General features: G+C 44.1%; 1 protein-coding gene and 1 long non-coding RNA gene across 4 annotated transcripts; both read left to right on the top strand.

The window, feature by feature from the left end:
• On the top strand, positions 1–5,609 carry LOC143314706 (uncharacterized). Its single transcript, XR_013075819.1, has 3 exons — positions 1–2,748; positions 3,042–3,161; positions 3,442–5,609. It is a non-coding gene; the product is annotated as an uncharacterized LOC143314706 (long non-coding RNA).
• A 5,740-nt stretch (positions 5,610–11,349) lies between these two features.
• On the top strand, positions 11,350–19,974 carry c22h12orf56 (chromosome 22 C12orf56 homolog). 3 transcript variants are annotated; one of them, XM_076722423.1, is made up of 14 exons: positions 11,350–11,696; positions 13,790–13,985; positions 14,309–14,324; positions 15,736–15,949; positions 16,218–16,373; positions 16,570–16,658; positions 16,761–16,905; positions 17,728–17,792; positions 18,225–18,314; positions 18,415–18,502; positions 18,589–18,657; positions 19,099–19,176; positions 19,459–19,640; positions 19,719–19,974. In XM_076722423.1, the coding sequence occupies exons 1-14, from the start codon at positions 11,445–11,447 to the stop codon at positions 19,822–19,824; spliced, it is 1,746 nt and encodes a 581-aa protein (XP_076578538.1). In that variant the 5' UTR covers positions 11,350–11,444; the 3' UTR covers positions 19,825–19,974. The 3 variants fall into 3 exon arrangements, with proteins under 3 accessions (XP_076578538.1, XP_076578537.1, XP_076578539.1); XM_076722422.1 differs by having other exon boundaries at positions 17,698–17,792; XM_076722424.1 differs by lacking the exon at positions 18,589–18,657 and having other exon boundaries at positions 17,698–17,792.
• The last annotated feature ends 793 nt before the right edge of the window (positions 19,975–20,767 follow it).

The raw sequence follows: 20,767 nt of genomic DNA, 5'->3' as shown, positions 1-20,767 counted from the left end.
TTTTGAGTGTAATCAGCCTTCTATGAACATTCAAAATAAAATAATCCTAAATTATTTAGGATTATTTCTTTCATGTCTGTGGCTGTGCTATTGCGCTAGCGTGCTAACATTAGCACGTTAGTGCTAAGTCGCTAATACCATCATGTACACGCTAGTACTTTTCAGTTTATTCTAAATGCTTGTTGATACCTTCTAGTCTGTGATAATTATGGTTATCTAATACTGATTCATGTTGAACATTATTTGTGATTGCAGAAAGCATACGACTGTTCGAAAGTACAAACTAAAGTTGAACTGAAGCTGAGACCCTGTTCCCATGTCACTCTCTGACCACCGGCTTATTGCCACTTAGGTGGCGGTGTGTTATTGAACGTGTTATTAATGATGGCTCGTGATTCAGGTGCTGTAGATGTCCTTCCTGTATGTCGTCAGAATCAGCACCTGGGTTAGCCGCTGCTGTGTGCGCACAGGATGGCTCCTGCTTTGGTGAACCCAGCGGCGCAGCCAGCCACGTGCGCCCTGCCCAGCGCGTCGAGAGCGTGCCAAACGCACGCTTGGCCTGGCGCGGCTCGGAAAGAAGATATGACCGAACACTGTGGGTGGAAGCGTTAGAGACTGTGACAATCAGGGTCACATCGACTGCTTTCATCCCGTATAAACACAGGACTGTCCACCGGACCGACAGAGTGGAAATCCTCACAGTTTGAGCTTTCCTCTGAGAAAACGTGCTGTTCTCTGTTATGTGCAGAGTTTCAAATATGAACACAAGGACACAGACAAGCTGCCACGACCACGATGACTCTTCTGAACATGTGTGTAGACGGGTGAGTGCGATTTCATTTGTCATTACCGTGATCGATACAATAACCATCCGCAGTCAATACCTCCAAAGGAAAGGAAAATTCACATTTTTTTTGTTTGGACGTTGTTTTTTTTTTCTTAAATGTCCTTACATTGCTTTTTAATTATTTAATTCCGTTAAGTGTGTGTGTGTGTGTGTGTGTGTGTGTGTGTGTGTGTATGTGTGTGTGTGTGTGTGTCAGGCGTCTCAGAGAGGATGATGAGTCAGAGAAGGAGGATGAAGGAGACATCGCATTTTCATCATGATTTATTCAGTTAATCATGCAGCAGTAATACAAAAGTCTTTTTAACAACACAAACGACTGAAGCGTTAAAGTTGCTGTGTCTAATATATGAGAGAACCTCTGAAGGTAAGTGAAGCCTTTTCACCAGCACACCTGTGGGCATATCCGTAATGAAGAGGCTACCGCCCTCTGGTGGTATTCTCCGGAAGCTGCAACAACATTGATCTTATCATTTGATTCAAGTTTGTTCACATAATTTACCAAAAGCTCTCCTCCAGCCTCTTAAATCTAAAGGGGGTGGAAATATAAACATTATTCAACAGAAAATACCTTTGTTTTACCAAAACAATACATGATCTCACACATGCGCGTGCATTTTAAATATAAATTCCTCAACATTTCCATGACTCCACATTGAATTTCAGGACTGAGCATAACGCTGTTGTTGTTTTACTGACAGATAATATAATTGTTTGACCCATTCAAAACGTCCCAGTCAACTTAATGTCCATGCGGAACCATTACTGATGGAATCAAATCACATCTGTAGGAATTCAAATGAAATCTGAGACTAACTTTTCTTTGTTCTTTCAGGAAGCTTGTTGACCAAACTATTTCAAATACACCAATGATCACAGACTGTTTCCAGGAAGACGTTTTGTGCTATTGATGGGATGCAATTGAAAATGGCAGAATTATTTTAAAAATAGTTTAGTTTAGTAATTTTGTGTTATTGAGTCGTTCTTTAAAGCACGACTGAATGACATTTTTATCATGGTGTCATTTTTTATTATTTTTTTTTTTTTTTATTGTGGGCAGTTTGGATGGACTGAGTATTAAATTGGTTGATTCCTGTGTTTTTAGACTCATAACAGCCTGTTTGGAAACTAATGGTTCCGTTTTTAAATAGTGAGATTTTATTTTGAAGACCACTACTTCCTACTTCCTTCCTGTGTTGTATTTGCCGGGAAAAAACGAAGCCATTTGACAACGGAATGGATGAGCTCGCGGTAAAACGGTAAATGTTTAAGGTAAAACAGGAAAATAAGGCAACAAAGCAGAAACGGCAACTTGGTGTGTTATGGCCACTACTTGATTATTTGATGATTTGTGTCGGAAAAGTATGTTAACTATGTTGCCCCGTTGTTTGGTGAATTGACGGTTTTTTGCGTGGTATAACGCTGAGTTGTCTGAGAAAGTACTGTGATTACTTGCTATTTATCATAGACAGAAGTGGGAACAGAGATGTGATTGTTTTTCTTTATTTTGTCAGTTCTCACGTTGGTTTATAGAGCTGGTTTGTGGAACAGCAATAAATGTTCCAGTGGAGTCTCTTACCATGTTTCGGAGGGTATGCCACACACACACACACACACACACACACACACACACACACACACACACACACACACACACACACACATCTGAAACTCTGACAGCCAATCAGCAGCGTTCCTCCTCACTGCGCGGACCAATCAGAGAGCTGCGTACCTGCTCAGTGTGAACGGCAGCGGGATGGGACGCGTCCTGCCACCTGCCCGCGTGCTTTTCCCTCGACCTGAAGTCCAAACCTGAGGGATGGGGAGCCGCCGCGGGTCACCCGCCTCGCGCCAAAGCGGACAGCCACAGCTGCACAGAGGAAGCCCAGAATGACTCCGTCACAGTTACGTGGCTCGTAGAAATGTTTGAAAAGTGCCAGATGTTGCTTAAAGAGACGATCGTTGGTGCTGCACTGTCACAGTCTCATGCAGCTTTACCTTTAATAAAGAAAATACTCTCAGCTGTTAAATTAATGGAAATACTTTATTGGTAGTGCAACAAATAAATGTTCATTTTCAATTAGTTTGCCAATTATGTTAGCAAGAAAATTGTGAAATACTCATTTCCCGTAAAGGTTTTAATATTTGGCGTGCGGCACGTGTTGAAGCTTTTGGTGTTTGTGTCGTCGCGCTTCAGGTCGTCCTGGTGCCGCTGGACTGCTGCATCACGGAGGACATCAAGGAGGCGTTCATGGTCCAGGCTCAGGAGCAGCAGATGGAGCTCATGGAGATTCCTCAACACACCGACCTCAAACAGGTGTGTGTGGAAACACTGCGCACACACTAAGTACGATGCAGTTAACACAAAAGAGGAAAACACACCAAAAACACTTCTAGAGGCACAACAAAGTAAAAACCAAACAGCAGCTCAACAACCTTTTCTATCATTTCTCTGGCAGCTCGTTTAACTCTGGGGAAAACAGTTTTTAACATATATATTTCTGGTATTTTGTAAATGATCCTAAATTAAAGTCTTGTTTTGGGTTCCTGGTGTCATGTTCTTTGTTGTTACCATGTTAATGTTCCTCCGTGGGAAGGACGGGGAGCCCTGCCAGGCCAGTGGGGGACGCGGTCAGCATGGGACTGAATCTCAACCACCCAGAGACCCATGCAGGGGTCCCGTTTGTGGGCTTCAGAGCTCACCGCCAGCCTCCACCAGTCAGGTGACAGGAAGCAGCAGGTGAGGCTGGAGAAATCACAAAATTCAAATTGAAGAACAAAACACGAAAGGTGATTTTGATGTTGGAGTGGTGTGTGTGTATGGCCTGATGTTCAGACTTTGTCGTGTGCACAGAAAGCCTTTTTAACAGTATTACTACACGCTTTCATCGACAGTGGCTTTAAGGTTTCCTCTCATTTAGTTCAATTTATCAGGACACCTGTGCAGCAGAGAGAGTGCTGCCAAAGCTAAAGTTAGCCAAAAATCTCACATTCTGTTTGCCTGTCTAACAACATTCACGTGTCTGCACAATACTGAGCCTTTTCTTGGGAACCAGGAGAAAGTTTCCAGCCTTAGCTGTCAGTGCTGCCTGCAGAGGCAGCTCCACTGAGGCACCGCTGAGCAGCAGGCACACAGAGTGTGTTCCATTCTGTTTGTATTAAAGTGCATTAATTCTGTTTGATTTTGACTGCATGAGAAAAGGAGACAGATGTGAAACGTGAGTAGAACATGAACATGAACATTTCTTTAGTGTTTCAGATTTGACTTCTTATTTTATTGTTGTTTATGGAACACATTGTTAGTTAGCTGGAAGCCTGGACACGAGCTCCACGTTAATCCCGCTGAGGCAGTCACGTGGAGGTGGACGCTGGAGCTGCAGGGAGAAACAGGTAATGACTGTATAGACTGTAAAGATGAGACCAGTGAGGTCATCATTCAGGCTCACACACCTCTCCTTCATCTTTGTACATGTGGAAGGAAACCAGAGTACCTGGAGAAAACCCAGCCAGACACGGACAGGCTGGCCTCCTGAGAGGTGCTGAGCTCTGCATTGTGCCTGTCATTAGAAATACAAATGATGAATTCTGAACGAATCGTCACATCCATATACTCATAATTCATATTCATAATTCAAATATATATATGCTTTTTTCAGTTAGCTGAGCTTTGACTCTAGAATCTTTAGGATTTAAACTAGAGGTGAGGATTACCCGGTTTGCCCTGCACTGTAATAAATTTCAGGTTGGTTTAACTTTAACTTTTATAAACTTAGCTTCAAAAGCTGCCTTAAATACATGAGTAAACTCAACTTTAAAAGCTTTATTTCAACTCAGGAAGATCAGTAAAATAAATTGCTTAATTAACGTTGTTGTTTGTTTGAATGTGATATTCTGAGTTGAAATGTCTTACTCTGTGACATTATGCATTAAATCAAACTTACTTATGATTATTTATTTATTCATTCATTCATCTTCTATACCCGCGTACCCCTTTCGGGGTTGTGGGGGCTGGAGCCTATCCCAGCTGGCAATGGGCGAGAGGCGGTGTACACCCTGAACCGGTCGCCAGCCGATTGCAGGGCAACACAGATAGACACACAGACAGACAACCATTCACACTCACACGGACAATTTTAGAGTCACCAATTCACCTAATGAGCATGTTTTTGGTCTGTGGGAGGAAGCCGGAGTGCCCAGAGAGAACCCACGCATGCATGGGAAGAACATGCAAACTTCACACAGAAAGGCCCTGCCCGACCCGGGGATCGAACCAGAGACCTCCTTGCTGTGAGGCACCCGCACTACCTGCTGCCATGCCGCCCACTTATGATTATATGTTGTTTCAACTCACAAAGTTCAGTTATGCTTGAAGGAGCTCGTCTGTTATTAGCCACTGAGATGTCTTACCCCGGTGTGACCTAGTTGACGGGCTTCGCTTCGTTGATTAATGTGACTGTGTGTTGCTTCCTCCAAGAATCTACAGGCATTCATCGTTGCAGCATAACATCATAATTGAAATGACTGTACAACATGCACGTTGTCAGTCACGTTGGCTCATGCAGCCCAGCTTGATCATAACTGCTATTTCCTGGTGGCTCCTCCATCTGCAAGGGTCACCAGTAGATGGCTGAACAGATTACCAGAAAACACCAACCATGTCAGAGCGGCCATAATCGGTCACTGTACAAATGCTTTGTGTGTGTGTGTGTGTGTGTGTGTGTGTGTGTGTGTGTGTGTGTGTGTGTGTGTGTGTGTGTGTGTGTATTTGTGTATTGAGATGGACTGTATCTCCTGATCAAATGCAGTTACAAACTGATAATATACATAAAGACACATGCTGTGTCAGTACGTCTAGCTTCGCTTACTTAAACTGCACATTTTGAGTTTATCTGCAGAAAATCATACCTAGAAGGTCGCAAACACCCAGTGATGGGAATTCCAGCTCTTTTAATAGAACCGCTTCTTATTGGTTGGGCTCTCTTTCGGCTCCCCCCCAAAAATTAATTAGTAATGTACAAAACATAGAAAATCTTTATTATTTATATGTCTTATTATACTCAATGCTCAGTGCTAAGCCGCTAGTACCATCATGTACATGCTAGTACTTTCCAGTTTATTCTAAATGCTTGTTAATACCTTCTAGTCTGTGATAATTATGGTTATCTAATACTGATTCATGTTGAATATTATTTGTGATTGCAGAAACCATACGACTGTTCGAAAGTACAAACTAAAGTTGAACTGAAGCTGAGATCCTGTTCCCATGTCACTCTCTGACTGGAGTCTGTAGATGTAGAGACCAGCCTAAATTCAGAAAGTAGATGCTTCTACCACCCACATATTCTCAATATTGATGTTATTACTCAAAACTTTATTCTCACGCTGTCATATTTTTATCTGGTTTATTCAACGTGCATTTCATCTGATTCTGTGGGATGAATGCACTTCTATGTTGTCTTATATTTCTTTTATTTTTAGGATGCTCTTTGCATCCAAAAATGATTCACCTCTTACAACATCAGGTCCTCTGATGGCCTATGACGTCATGATATTATATGGCGCCGTGACCTTCTATGAACATTCAAAAGAAATGATCCTAAATATACAGGCGGAACATGTGTGGACTTATTGCCACTTATGTGGCGGAAGCAAAATGAATAGTAAATGGAAATGTTGGCTTTTTACTTCTGTTCAGTGTGTGTGTGTGTGTGTGTGTGTGTGTGTGTGTGGCATGAAGAGCAGCAGAGCGGTGATTTCTTGGATCAGCCTGTTGCTCCATCATCAGCAGTGATCACACAAGTTAATTCCATTTCTAAATTATTCTTTTTTATTTACAGATTGATTTGATTTCAATGACCTAACTGATCGTTTTTTTTAATTATTCATAATTAAAAAACTGGCACGGTGGCACAGTGGCAACACTGTCGCCTCACAGCTAGAAGGTCCAGGGTTCGATTCTCGCTGCGGGCACCGGGGGTGTGTCCTCCACCATGCCTTCGGTGCCTGCTGCTTGAGGAAAAAGGCCTTTCTGTGTGGAGTTTGCATGTTCTCCCCGTGTTCACCTGGGGTATCCTCCATAAAATATACCCCCACTAAAAACATGCAAGAAGATCACCACCTGACCAATGGTGACAAAGGAACTGGGTCCCCGGGCGCCGGTTGGATGGCAGCCCACCGCTCCTGGTCTGCCGCGGAGGAAGGACGACCAGGATGGGTTAAAGGCGGAAGTTAAATTTCACCAGTGCATGGGCGTGTGTGGGCATGATATGTATCTGTGTGACGAATAAAGGGGATTGTCCCTCTGATTCTTCTTCTCATCAACTTTGTTGTTTTTGTTGTTTCCAGGGTCAAGAAAGAGCATTTAAGATCAGTCAGTGTATTTTTGAAACTGAATTAAATGGATGATGAAGATTGATGATGATTCTGATTCCCTCTCATTTTTCTTATTCTTTTCTTTTTTCATCCTCAGCTGAACTTTTGTGTCAAATTTCATATTTAAGTGTCCCTTTTGAAAACGCTGTTATTGTTTTTTTTGTTTTTTGTTTTTTTTTTTTTCGAAAAGATTGTTTGAGCTTTGACTCTAGAATCTGTCTTTAGGACTGAAACTAGAGTTGAAAATTTCTCAGCTCGTCCTGGTTAGATGGCGTGAGGTACTGCGTGTGTTCAAAGTTGCAGCAGGGCTCCATCAGGTGGTCGGTGCAGTCCGACAGGGTTTTACTCCTGTTGGCTGTCAAGTTCTGGACAGACACAGGATGTCACTGTCCTTACAACAGGCCCACCAAATGTCAGTAGACGGTCAGCCAGGTGATGCAACAGACTAATGGACTTGACTTCAGGAGCAGGAGTCTCTGCAGGAGTCTCCACACTCTGCTCCTCACTCTGCAGGAGGCTCTCCTCTGTCTGCTCCTCGCTCTCTTGCTCCTCACTCTGCAGGAGGCTCTCCTCTGTCTGCTCCTTGCTCTCCGGGGAGCTCTGCAGGGGGCTGTACCGCGCCTCCTCCAGAGGGCCCTTGTTGTTCTCTGGCTGGGGTTCTGCAGCGGGAGTCTCCATGACGCACTCCTCTCTCTGCTCCTCAGCTGAGTGCAGTTGTCCTGTGGTTTCAGCTGAGGTCCTAGGTTTCTCTGTCTCTGTGTTCATTTTCTCCAAGTCCTGTTCCAGCTGCCTTATCTGATTGCTGACCAATTCGATCACGTTGGTTAAGGCGGTGGAAAGCTCGTCCTTTGATTGCTGCTGCAAAGCAAGTTCTTGCTGGGGTTCTGCAGCGGGAGTCTCCATGACGCACTCCTCTCTCTGCTCCTCAGCTGAGTGCAGTTGTCCTGTGGTTTCAGTCGAAGTCCTAAGTTTCTCTGTCTCTGTGTCCATTTTCTCCAAGTACTGTTCCAGCTGCCTTATCTGAATGCTGACCAATTCGATCAGGTAGGTTAAGGCGGTGAAAAGCTCGTCCTTTGCTCGCTGCTGTGAGCTCTGCTCTGGGGCTCCACAGAGGAGGCACTGGGGATTGTTTAAATTATCGTCTGTCATTGGTACTTTGTTAGTAGTCCTATCAACCTCAAAAACTATTCGTAAAAATTGTGAAAATGTAGTTAGTGTTTGATGTGAAAATTATTCACCTCATGAGGCTATATATACGCTACGTGTGCCTTTGATGCGCATCAATGGCAATGGGATGAAAGCAGTCGTGGATCATCAAAGGCAGCGCCTTTCTGAAGTGTTGTCACCTTCTATGAACGTTCAAAAGAAAACAATCCAAAATAATTTAGGATTGTTTTCTTTTGAACGTTCATAAAAGGTCATGACGGTTATTACATTCAAAAGAAAACGTTCCTAAATTACTTTTATTTAGGATCGTTAGGATCTTTGTTTGAAGGTATCAACAAGCATTTACAATAAACTGAAAAGTACTAGCATGTACATGATGGTATTAGCAACTTAACACTAGCATGCTAATGTTAGCAAAAGAAAACAATCCTAAATAGTTTAGGATTGTTTTCTTTTGGGTGTAATCAGCCAGACCTTCTGTGAACATTCAAAATAAACAATTGTAAATTATTTAAGATTATTTCTTTCATGTCTGTGCTATTCTGCTAGCGCCTTCGTGCTGGTATTAGCGACTTAGCACATTAGTGCTAAGTCGCTAATACCATCATGTACATGCTAGTACTTTTCAGTTTATTCTAAATGCTTGTTGATACCTTCTAGTCTGTGATAATTATGGTTATCTAATACTGATTCATGTTGAACATTATTTGTGATTGCAGAAAGCATAGGACTGTTCGAAAGTACAAACTAAAGTTGAACTGAAGCTGAGACCCTGTTCCCATGTCACTCTCTGACCACCGGCTTATTTGGTGTGTTATTGAACGTGTTATTAATGATGGCTCGTGATTCAGGTGCTGTAGATTATGGCAAGCCGTTCCTGCCAGAAATACGCCACATTCAGTCACGTTTCAACTTCACTACGGCGTAAAAAACGCCGTTTTTTCAGATTTTACGCCGTAATGCGCAAAAAGAACGCCGCTTTTTACGCCGTAATGAAGTCCTCCAAGAACGCGCGTAAAAAACGCCGTTTTGCGCATCAAAACGCGCGTAAAATACGCGCGTTTGTGCGCACCACTATGGCAAGCCGTTCCTGCCAGAAATACGCCACATCTGACTGAATGTGGCGTATTTCTGGCAGGAACGGCTTGCCATAGAGAGCGTGCCAAACGCACGACCGAACACTGTGGGTGGAAGCGTTAGAGGCTGTGACAATCAGGGTCACATCGACTGCTTTCATCCCGTATAAACACAGGACTGTCCACCGGACCGACAGAGTGGAAATCCTCACAGTTTGAGCTTTCCTCTGAGAAAACGTGCTGTTCTCTGTTATGTGATACAGTAACCATCCGCAGTCAATTCCTCCGCCGTGCCGGACAACAAAGGAAAGGAAAATTCATATTTTTTTTTTTCTTGGACGTTATTTTTCCTTAAATGTCCTTACATGGCTTTTTAATTATTTAATTCCGTTAGGTAGGTGTGTGTGTGTGTGTGTGTCAGGCGTCTCAGAGAGGATGATGAGTCAGAGAAGGAGGATGAAGGAGACATCGCATTTTCATCATGATTTATTCAGTTAATCATGCAGCAGTAATACAAAAGTCTTTTTAACAACACAAACGACTGAAGCGTTAAAGTTGCTGTGTCTAATATATGAGAGAACCTCTGAAGGTAAGTGAAGCCTTTTCACCAGCACACCTGTGGGCATATCCGTAATGAAGAGGCTACCGCCCTCTGGTGGTATTCTCCGGAAGCTGCAACAACATTGATCTTATCATTTGATTCAAGTTTGTTCACATAATTTACCAAAAGCTCTCCTCCAGCCTCTTCAATCTAAAGAGGGTGGAAATATAAACATTATTCAACAGAAAATACCTTTGTTTTACCAAAACAATACATGATCTCACACATGCGCGTGCATTTTAAATATAAATTCCTCAACATTTCCATGACTCCACATTGAATTTCAGGACTGAGCATAACGCTGTTGTTGTTTTACTGACAGATAATATAATTGTTTGACCCATTCAAAACGTCCCAGTCAACTTAATGTCCATGCGGAACCATTACTGATGGAATCAAATCACATCTGTAGGAATTCAAATGAAATCTGAGACTAACTTTTCTTTGTTCTTTCAGGAAGCTTGTTGACCAAACTATTTCAAATACACCAATGATCACAGACTGTTTCCAGGAAGACGTTTTGTGCTATTGATGGGATGCAATTGAAAATGGCAGAATTATTTTAAAAATAGTTTAGTTCAGTAATTTTGTGTTATTGAGTCGTTCTTTAAAGCACGACTGAATGACATTTTTATCATGGTGTCATGTTTGAGCAACCTGAGAGGGTGACTGCAGTGTGTTTGACATTTTTCAGCAAATCAATAAATAAATTAGGTAAATATTTCCCCGGACATTTTTATTTTATTTTATTTTTTTTATTGTGGGCAGTTTGGATGGACTTAAACCGGTTGATTGCTCTGTTTTTAGACTCATAACAGCTTATCGTGTGAATTTCTGCCTTAATGTCTTGTGAAACTAATAAAACTGTAATTTAACCTCAATGTAAACTCAGCAGGAAATCTCCCTGCAAGTTGCTCTTTAGATCTGAGTACATTTAACCCGATAAAATGAAGCATAAGAAGAGTCTCTACCTGCTTAATGTTATCCCTGACAGCGTGAAGAAGTCTCACTCACACAAATCAATTAAAATGCGGAACATTTTTGATTGGCTGGTCCACATTTTCGTGGCCTTACGCCCATGGTCTCGGGATCAGGTCCTGGTTCTGACCCTGTCCTGAAATCCTTTGAATGGCTCTGAAACTCTGATCTCAGAGCTGTTGTTAAATTCTGACACAACAGCCAATCGGCAGCGTTCCTCCTCACTGCGCGGACCAATCAGAGAGCTGTGTACCTGCTCAGTGTGACCGGCAGCGGGACGGGGCTGCTTTCACCTCGACCTGAAGTCCAAACCTGACGGATGGGGAGCCGCCGCGGATCACCCGCCTCGCGCCAAAGCGGAGGTTGACGCCTCAAACTTGTTGGTAACTCCTCCGCCGGTACCGGCATGGCTCGGACCGGCTCCGGTTCCCTTCTCAGCCGCCGAGACATCAAGTTGGACTCCTTCCTGAAGCGGAACACGGAGCGGACGGTGTATGAGCGGATCCGCGCGTGCGAGCCTTGTGTGGTGATATCGGAGACCATCAATAAGGTGTACATGCACGTGGTGCTGAGCGACGACCGCGTGTACCTGACCGAGTACCCGCCGCGCACGCTCACCGCAGCCTTCAGCTTCAGGCGCGTGCGGGACATCGAGCTGGTGAGTTTACCGGAGACGTTAAAGCGGTTAATCGATCGACTGATCAGTGTCAGTTGATCTGCCTGAATGTGTTCTTGATTAACACATGTTCATGGTCCACTGAGCCGATGTTTGGCTGACGTCAGCCAAAGTAATTACCAGCAACTTCACTGGTCATTGATCCTCCTTTGAAGACGTCCTCCAGGTCCAGCTGCTCCTCGCTGCGGATATCCTGTTTCTCTTTGTCTTATTCTTTCGTAAACATTGCATTGATGCCACCCTGGAATCTGCTCCAGGCAATTTTTACTATTTTATGACATTTTATTGACTAAACGATTGATGAAGAGAGTAACGATCAGTTGGATTGATTGCTGTTTGGTCCTGCCTGAGTAACAGTCCCCTGCTGTTCTGATCCCCTGTTAAACTCATCGGTCACTTTGACTTACAGGAGTCACTTCACACCTTTTCTGGCTCAGTAGCATCAGATGATTAGATTTTCCATCTAGGACTGAATTAACCTGTTAATTGACCCTTTTCTGTGCACGGTTTATCCATGTTAGAGTACCTGACTCCATATTTTCCCCATTTGATTCAGCACATTATATGGTGGATATTTTACATAAAACTGAAATAATGAGGATATTAAGATTGGATTTTGACACAGGGAGCCTCTCCATGGTCGGGCCTGATGCTGATATTGTGCTTTACTTCACAGACAGTCATAAAGGCGGCGTCCTCTGCTTTATTCTCACATTTTTTAAAGATAATTAAAGTTCCATTTGCACCACAGAGCAGTGATTATCTTAATGATTATCTTCAGTGATGATCAATCGCTTTACTTCTTTGATGAACCACACTGAATGTCAGGGCTGCATAAACGGTTCTTTCCATTATCGATTAATCTGTAGGTTATTTTTTATGACTTATTTAGTCCAAAAAATGTAAGAAAATGGTTGAAAATGCCCATCATGAGTTCCAGAGTGACGTCTGTAAATAAGCTTTTTTATCGGACAGCATCAACAATATAAAACAGAAAATCAACTAACAGATTTCTTGCAATTTTCTGCAGATCAGCTAATGGATTAATTCAAATCAGTTTCATCTGTACTTACAATCACTGATTGTTCTGACTCTACTTTTCTTTCAGTAATTTTGTATTTTGCCTGTTAAAGACCTAAAGTGACATGAAGTCTAAATATCTGGCAGTTGCTCAGTTGATGTGACTTTAAGACATGAGACACGATGCTTACGACTAATACATACTAAACGGGAGACCATTTTCCTCAGATTATACCTGTAACTGAATGAGTCGGTCTCGACTCGCGGGGATTTAAAATAGATTCAAACTCAATGATGTAACCCTACATAACATGCGGTATCCAAAAAGAAAGCTGTGCGTCGCAGCAGAAGCCTTTAATTACCTTCTATCATCTTGTTATGTCACGTAGATGCGAGGTCAAAGGTTAACTTCTTCCTCACAGAGTTAATCCCGTCTGCATTAACTCGTCAGATTATGCCCTGTGTTGAACTGTGTTGCCCTCGCTGCTTCAGCAGGTGTTGAGTTTTTATACTGACACAAGGAGTCAGTGGAAGCGGTCAGAAAATAAAAAAGATAAAGACAGTAAAAGGTCAATTTAGAAATGAATCAAGAGAAAATAGAGAAATATATGAAAATCTAATAAAAAAGCATGAAAAAATATCTGAATAAATGGTAAGATGATAAAACTCTAATTAGATAAGGGAGGAAGTAGATAAATATACATAGAAATACAGAAAAGTAGACTCATAACGAGAAAATGTAAATAAATGTAAAATACACCTAAAGAAAAGGACTTAATGAGACAAAAACTACAGAAAATACAGAGATAATCTAAAAAATAATGTAATTGGTTATTTATTCAATAATGAATTATTTTCAGCAAAATTTTATTTATTTATTTATTTATTTATTTATTTATTGTAGATCCTACATTTGTGTGTTCAGTGTACGTTGATGCCAGTCTGTCACACATCAGTCACAGCTCCTTAAAATCCATAAAACTTACATGAAAACCATTAAACCAAGGAAACATTTTCAACACGGATCAGAGTTTTCATCTTCTTCTCTGTTTCAGGTCAACGATCTCCCAGATTTCCTCCGGGGGAAGGACAGGGAGCTCTGCCAGCACATTCGGATCACCTATGTCACCGAAAAGCCTGCCAGGAGGGGGCGTGATTGGCTGAGGAGAGACCGCGGGGCGGGACTTCCTCCTGCAGTCCAGCCCACTCGCAGAAGCAGCCACCGCCCAGTCATGGCACACACCTCACAGGGTAAAGACAGAACAAGAAACGACGACGAGGAACGGCTTGTCGGCCGTCAAGTTCAAGCACCGACAGCAGTCGAAGTGTTGCATTAAAAGGAGTTTGTGTCATTTGAGGTTTAACCCTGAGAGTCCACCGGGCGCGTGTTCAGTCGAGTTATCACGTGCTGTTTGTTTACGTGTCAGCGTCTCATCTTTTCTGGAGTCTTGTTTGGCTGCTGCTGATAGAAGCAGCTGCAGTGTGAAGCTCACGTGTCCCTAAATGTCCTGATTTATTCCCCCCGAGACCTCGGACAGTAACTTTAACCAGCCTGTGTCTTTTTTTCCCAACAGGATATCCTGCACAGAGGTGAGCATTACACACACACACACACACACACACACACACACACACAGACACACACACACACACACAGTCTGGCATTGGTTGCTTGTACTTCTTAACTGTCTTAAACCAAAAACCTCCTGCAGGCGTGACTTTACGTGTCTGATTTTGCGTTTTCTGCCCTGCGGTGTGTCCAAAGCGTGCTGTGGACATTCTGTCTGGGAGTCAGGGAGACAGACAAACTCTCTGAGCTGTAAAGCCTTTACAGCTGTTGTTGTCTGCAGAGCTGCAAGAGAGAGAAGGTGGAGTGTTCAACTTCAGGAGCTTTACGTGCACATAGCTGCATTTTATGTGTTTCAGTCCTCACTGAGAGTCCAAATATTGGACAGAAAGGTCAATCTCATGTCCCACTTTCAGTTTGGAAACAGCTGAATGATGCATGAAGTGAAAGCTGCCTCACTCTGTAATGATCCTCCGCTCGCTCATGACTTATTGAATACAGAGACGCTCGGTTCACCTCAGGTTACCTGCTGCTCTTTGTCACTGAGGAGGTTTAAAGAAGGTTTCACGTTTGAGATCCAGACGTATTTTTGTCCTGACACATTTAAGGCCGCGGTTAATGACTATTTTCATTACGGATTAATCCGCAGATTATTACTCCCAGAGCAAAAACCCTCATATTCTCTGGCTCCAGCCTCTCAAATGTGAGGATGTTTCAACATTTGTCGCAATCAGTTAAATATCTTTAGATTCTGGACTGTTGTTGAGACAAAAACAGCAAATTTAAGGCATCACTGCAGCTCTGAGGAAGTGTGAATGGCATTTTTTCACACTGTTTTAAAACGATTAATCGATAATGAAAATCGTCGTTATGTATTTGCAGCCCTACAGTCAGACGTGACGTGAGGAGGACGCACAGACTGGACACAGACGGACAGAAAGCAGCCGTGCAGAGGGAGGGACTGCGCTCTGACTGATAGGCTGAAGGTCGCGTGTGCGTCGCTCTGTCGTTCCTGTCGTCCTGCTCTTCATTCGGTCGCGTCTGGTGGGATTATTTTCCCCTGCGCGTCGGTCAGGAGGCAGTTTGTTGACTGAAGAGACGACAGGAAGAGGAGGACAGGTTTACTGTCGCTGAGTCGTTGCCTGGTTACAACACATGCCACGCCGCCACGCTGCTGTAAAACTGATGAGTGTGATGCAAACGCTGTCTCATGCTCATCTGTCCTGATGCTCAAGGGTAGTTCACCCCTGGGAGGCCATTACACACACACACACACACACACACACACACACACACGCACACACACGCACACACAGTCAAAGATGGATCTTCAGGGACATGAAAGCAGTTTGCAGTCATTGAATCGTTCCGTTGAAATGACTGAGCTGGTTCACTGTCAGCAACGTGATGTTCAACACTCATCTTGTTCATCAGGAACCACAGTGGGGGGGGGGCAGAGGAGCTCCACCTGTCAGAGCCCCCACGTTCTGCCTCCTGTCCAAACACAGAGACTCTGGGCCTCCTGAGGATCCCACACCCTCCCACCCGGCCTCCCTCCACACCGCCCTCCCTCTACTCCACCACCAGCTCCCCCACCTCTCCTCTGTCACCCTCGAATCAAAGACTGAACACCCCTGAGCCCGGCCAGGTACGGAGGGATGGATGGGTGGATGGATGGATGGGTGGATGGATGGGTATCTTTTAGCATGTAGCTTCAAGGCAGCCATCTCAGAGTAGTTAATCCGACAGTGTGAATATTATCATTTTATCATCATGAGACAGACTGGAAACGACTTCCCTACCTCTCAGACAGCTTTATTTTCAACACATGCTTCAGATCATGATCTACTGAGGCGTTAAAAGATGGCGCAGAGGATGACGGCCCTTTGTGTGTGGACGTGATGTTTTTTGTTCAGGTGCCGAAGACGATCGGTTCAGTTCTGTCTCGCCTGTTGAGAAGAGACTGTGTGGACAGCAGAGAGGAGAGGGAGGCTGAGCTGCATCTTTACGCCGTTTCACACACCTCCAGAATTTACCTCCACCTGCAGAGCTCATGGAACAGTTTCATTATTGTGAGTGATGACGGTGAGACACACGAAAAGGCCATAACCAACGGCGCGTTTGCCTGCCTCTCCACACTTTCTGACTTCCTGTCTGTGGCACTCAGCTGCAAGCTCATTGGTTCTCTGTGAAGATGTGAATGAAAAAATGTATCTTACTTGTTTCATACACCAATTTAGCATTTCACTCCTGTGTATGTGTGTCCAGAGGTCCACTCTGTGGTTAGACCCGCTCCACAGAGGCCGGTGCAGAGCTTCTTCTGACTCCCCTCCTGGAAAGAGACTTCCTGCCATCAGGTAACTGAGCTCTGGTGTAACACAGTTCAGGACGGAGGGAGACTCATTGATGATGACCTGCTGCGTGTGTGTGTGTGTGTGTGTGTGTGTGTGCGTGTGCAGCTGGGAGCGGACGGCTCACCTGTTCGCTCAGCTGAGCTCGGAGCTCCTGCAGGAGGGCATCAGTGTGGAGAGTCTGTACCTGCTGCTGCAGGAGCTGAGGACTGCCGCTCACCGTAATGTGGCGCTGCGCAGACTCTTCTGGAGGGTGAGGCGTTCAAAGACCAGTTTGTGCTGCTGTATTTGTGAGGACCAGCCAATGTCTGGGGGCTTTGTTATATCTGAGTAACGGATATCCGGGCCAAGACTTCCTTTTTCATGTCATTGTTTATATCAAACTGGACAACGCAACATCTCTTTAAACAGATGTCTGTGTGTGAAGGCAGATAAATTAAACTGGTAAAAAGCGAAATCATCGTCGATAGCTCCTAGTGTTTAATCAGAATGCAGCAGAATCTATTCTAATAATTCATCAATTTGAGTCATTTTTGAAGGAAATTCTCTGGTTCCTGCTTCTCAAATGTGATTGTCCACTGAATATCTTCAGGTTTTGGACTGTTGGTCAGAGAAGAAAAGACATTTCAATGATTAATTGATAAATATTAACAGATTAATCAATAGGAAAAATGATCATTAGTTGCAGCCCTGCACTTCTGCAAGTTTGGGATTTTCCTCCTTGTGATGCATTCAGGTGTCGGCTGCATTTTAATGTTGTGGCTGCTTGAGGTGGAGCGAAGTTTAACTACTTTAACTGCAGTCGGGTACTTTAATTTACAGTAATGCGTCAAGTTTTAGAGGCTCTTCATGTTTTGTATGTAAAATCTTTATCGGTGACGTAACTGTAAATACTGTATATACTGCAAAAATACTATAGTTGTCCCTGAGATGCAGTACAGGTAGACAGTTCAGTACAAGTGCAGTAAGTTTAACCTCACAGAGACACATTCAGACCAAAGCTGGGACAGACCTGAATCTGGTTTCTCTGCTCTGCGTGTTTCAGTCCAGCGAGGTTTGTGTCTTCCTGGTTCAGACTCTGGAGGAATCTCTCCACGGCTGTCAGAGCCTCAGCGGCGTCCACACAGCAGATCAGCTACTGTAAGCTCCACAGTGTGTGTGTGTGTGTGTGTGTGTGTGTGTGTGTGTGTGTGCCTGTGCGCGTGCAGCTGATTACGCTGGTTGTAAGCTGATTGCTGTTTTTACACAACATGCTTACGGCTGTTTAGAAGGAAGACTTTGGTTGTGTGTGCTTTCTTTTAGCCAGTTAGCTTCAATCATATCTGCAGGCAGTGTGCTGCACGGCCCATATTATGGGCTGGCTGGAGGATACCGGGATCTGAAACACTGCAGCATGCTTCCAAAATGTCCTTCAATGATGAAAAAGTTTGCGTGATTTGTGGGAAAATGTCTCGTTTGTTGCTTTGTTCAGTAAAAGTAAACCCGAGTGCATCAGAGGGGCTGTGAATCAGAGTTTGATGAGTTTGTTCTGGAAGGCTCTGACTGTAACAGCGGCTCCATCCTTCTGTTCAGACTGAGCACCATCATCGTCCAGACGCTCGCCGTCATGTTCAGGGAGACCGAGGTGGAACCAGCCAGACTGGACCTGCTGTCTGCCAAAAAGTAAACCTCCCGCCTGTCCTCTGTCTGTCTGAAGACTTCATCCTTTAAAAGCTCGTTTCTGCCCTTTTAAAGGTGATTTTCTGTACTTGTCTCCCTGCAGAGGTGCCCTGGCCTCCAGAATGCTGCTCGCCTTGATATGTGACCCAGAGCCTCAGACACAAAACCAAGGATCCCAGATTGACCGCGAGGTGAGCTGCTGCCTTCTCACAGTTACATTATCATCTTTAAACGTGTTTTTAAGGTGACACTCGTCCCTCTCTGTCTCTGCGGTCAGGCCTTACTGGCTGAGTATCTGGACGCTGCCTGCTCTCTGCTCTTCGAGCTGCTGCTTTTAGGCCACAATGTGAGTTATGACAAAAACAAACGCAAACTTAGAGATGATTTCCTAATAAATGTGTTCATAATAACGGTGAATTTGGGGCTGAACCTGAGCAGGGTGTGAATATACAAACTGTAGATAATGGTTGATGTCTACATTCAGGGGAGATTTCATGAACTTGTCAGTTTAGATATTTTGGGTTATTTTGCTTAATAGTGTCTCTTTTTTAGACTTGTGCAAAGAAAACATGCAAAATGCACATTTAGGTGTTTATTTTAGTTTTCTGTTCTGCAAATGCATGAAAATTAGTGTGTTAGTTGCGTTAGTGCGAGACTTTGTAAAACTCTTGTCGGTAAAGGCTCGTTTGCAGTTGTTTGTAGTATTAGTCTGCAGAGTTTGCAGGTGTGTGAACATTTGGATTCAGCCTGTGACATCACACTTTGTTGAACGTTTTCTGTGTTTCAGGCCAGCAGGTGTTCCCCTGCTGACAACTTCCTGTCTGTTGGCTGGATCCTCCGAGTCCTGCAGCCTCATCCTCACCTGGTAAACTTCCTCACTGTCACCTGTTCAGTCGAGATCTCCTCGAGGATCAGTGACAGGTCCGATCCAGCCATTGGCTGACATAATCCTGGTCGAATGCCAATCCTTTCTTTATTGCGCTCTGCTGTTTTGTCCACCTCATCCTGCCAGTGAGTGCAGCTCAGCGAGCAGCGCTTTAACGTACTGCGCTGCAGGGAAAGCACTTTAAAGCCTCCAGTGTCTAAAAACTCATAAGACTCATGTGTTGAGTTTAAACAGCACTTTGCTCTCCTCGTCTCTCTGCAGACGTCCTTCGTTGGTTACCAGGCCCAGCAGGTGGTGCTGGTTTTGTCAGACCTGCAGGAGCCCTTCCTGAGTCCCCTTCAGTCTGTTCTGCTGTTCCAGCGCTGTCGCCTCCTGCTGGCCTGCCTGCAGTACAGCACCCAGCTGGCACAGCACCTCCGAGCCCACTTCAGGGAGGAGTTCAGGTTTGTGCTGCTGCAAGACTCAGGACGGTGACGACAGACTTGTTAAGTATTTGAAGGATCGTTGTGTGTTCCCTTCAGGTACTTTGTGAAGCTGTCGTGTGCTGAGGAGAAGCTGCCGCCTCACTACCCGATCAGCCAGCCCACCGTACGACTGGTGGAGCAGATCCTGACCCTGCACAGATGATCGCACATGTGCACTTATACCTGGAAAAAGGACTGAGTCGGCGTGTGCCTTTGGTGAGGTCTGAGTGCTGTAGTGCTTTGAGCTGCATACTTCATGAGCGTTAGCTTGCCAGGTTATTGTAATAAAGGAGGGAACTGTGCGTGTGAATAAAACCAGCTCTCGTCTGAATCAACCGGTGCTGTTTTGTTTGTGTTGGTGCTGTTTAGCCCCAGAGAGGAGACACCGGATCAAAGAACAGCCTCACTCATAGCTGTGTGAGGCTACATGCTAACATCAGCATACCAACATGTTCACAACAATGCTAACATGCTGATGTTAAACAGGTGTGGCGTTTACCATGTTCACCAGCTAACTTTAGCATATTAGCACACTAACTAGCAGTAAACACAGAGTACAGCTAAGGCAGATGGATTGGCATTGGTTTTGCTGGTATTTTGGACAAATTACGCTTCTGGCCCGATGTCACGAGTTATCAGAAATCACCCTGAGGGGAAGATGAATGTCTGCACAAAAATTCAGGACAATCCATCAAATGGTTGCTGAGATATTTCAGTTTGGATCAAAGTGGTGGACCACCATTTTCATCCTGGAGCTGCTAGCATGATTAGCACTGGAGAGAGCTCAGTTAATGTTCTGATTCCTGTAGATTTATTCAAGTTCAAACAGTAACTGTTTGAGTTGCCAGATGTTGAGTTTACTGAATATTTAACAAAGGTACAGTATAGCACAAGTATGGCCGGTATTAATACTGCGTGTCTACTTTGTGTAATGTTAAGATGCTCCACAGTGACTCCAACTTAAAATGGGCTTTTTAAGTGTACGTGTACTCGAGGTGGTTAGTCTGTTAGTCGCTTTGATCCAGTTTGAAGGCGTTCGCTTTAAATTACATGGTTGTTTTGACATTTGACTCCTATAAATGAAGTTTTTCCTTATCTGGATTTAA

This window comes from Chaetodon auriga, chromosome 22, assembly GCF_051107435.1.
Source record: "Chaetodon auriga isolate fChaAug3 chromosome 22, fChaAug3.hap1, whole genome shotgun sequence".
Classification (NCBI taxonomy): domain Eukaryota; kingdom Metazoa; phylum Chordata; class Actinopteri; order Chaetodontiformes; family Chaetodontidae; genus Chaetodon; species Chaetodon auriga.
The sequence above is the reverse complement of the archived record's forward strand: the minus strand, read 5'-3'. Positions and strand labels throughout refer to the sequence as shown.

Coding starts and splice junctions, on each gene's coding strand:
- c22h12orf56 (XM_076722422.1), top strand. CDS start 11,445: ATGGCTCGGACCGGCTCCGGTTCCCTTCTCAGCCGCCGAGACATCAAG. Junction 16,374..16,569: donor CATGGAACAGTTTCATTATT/GTGAGTGATGAC, acceptor ATGTGTGTCCAG/AGGTCCACTCTGTGGTTAGA. Junction 19,641..19,718: donor CACTTCAGGGAGGAGTTCAG/GTTTGTGCTGCT, acceptor TGTTCCCTTCAG/GTACTTTGTGAAGCTGTCGT.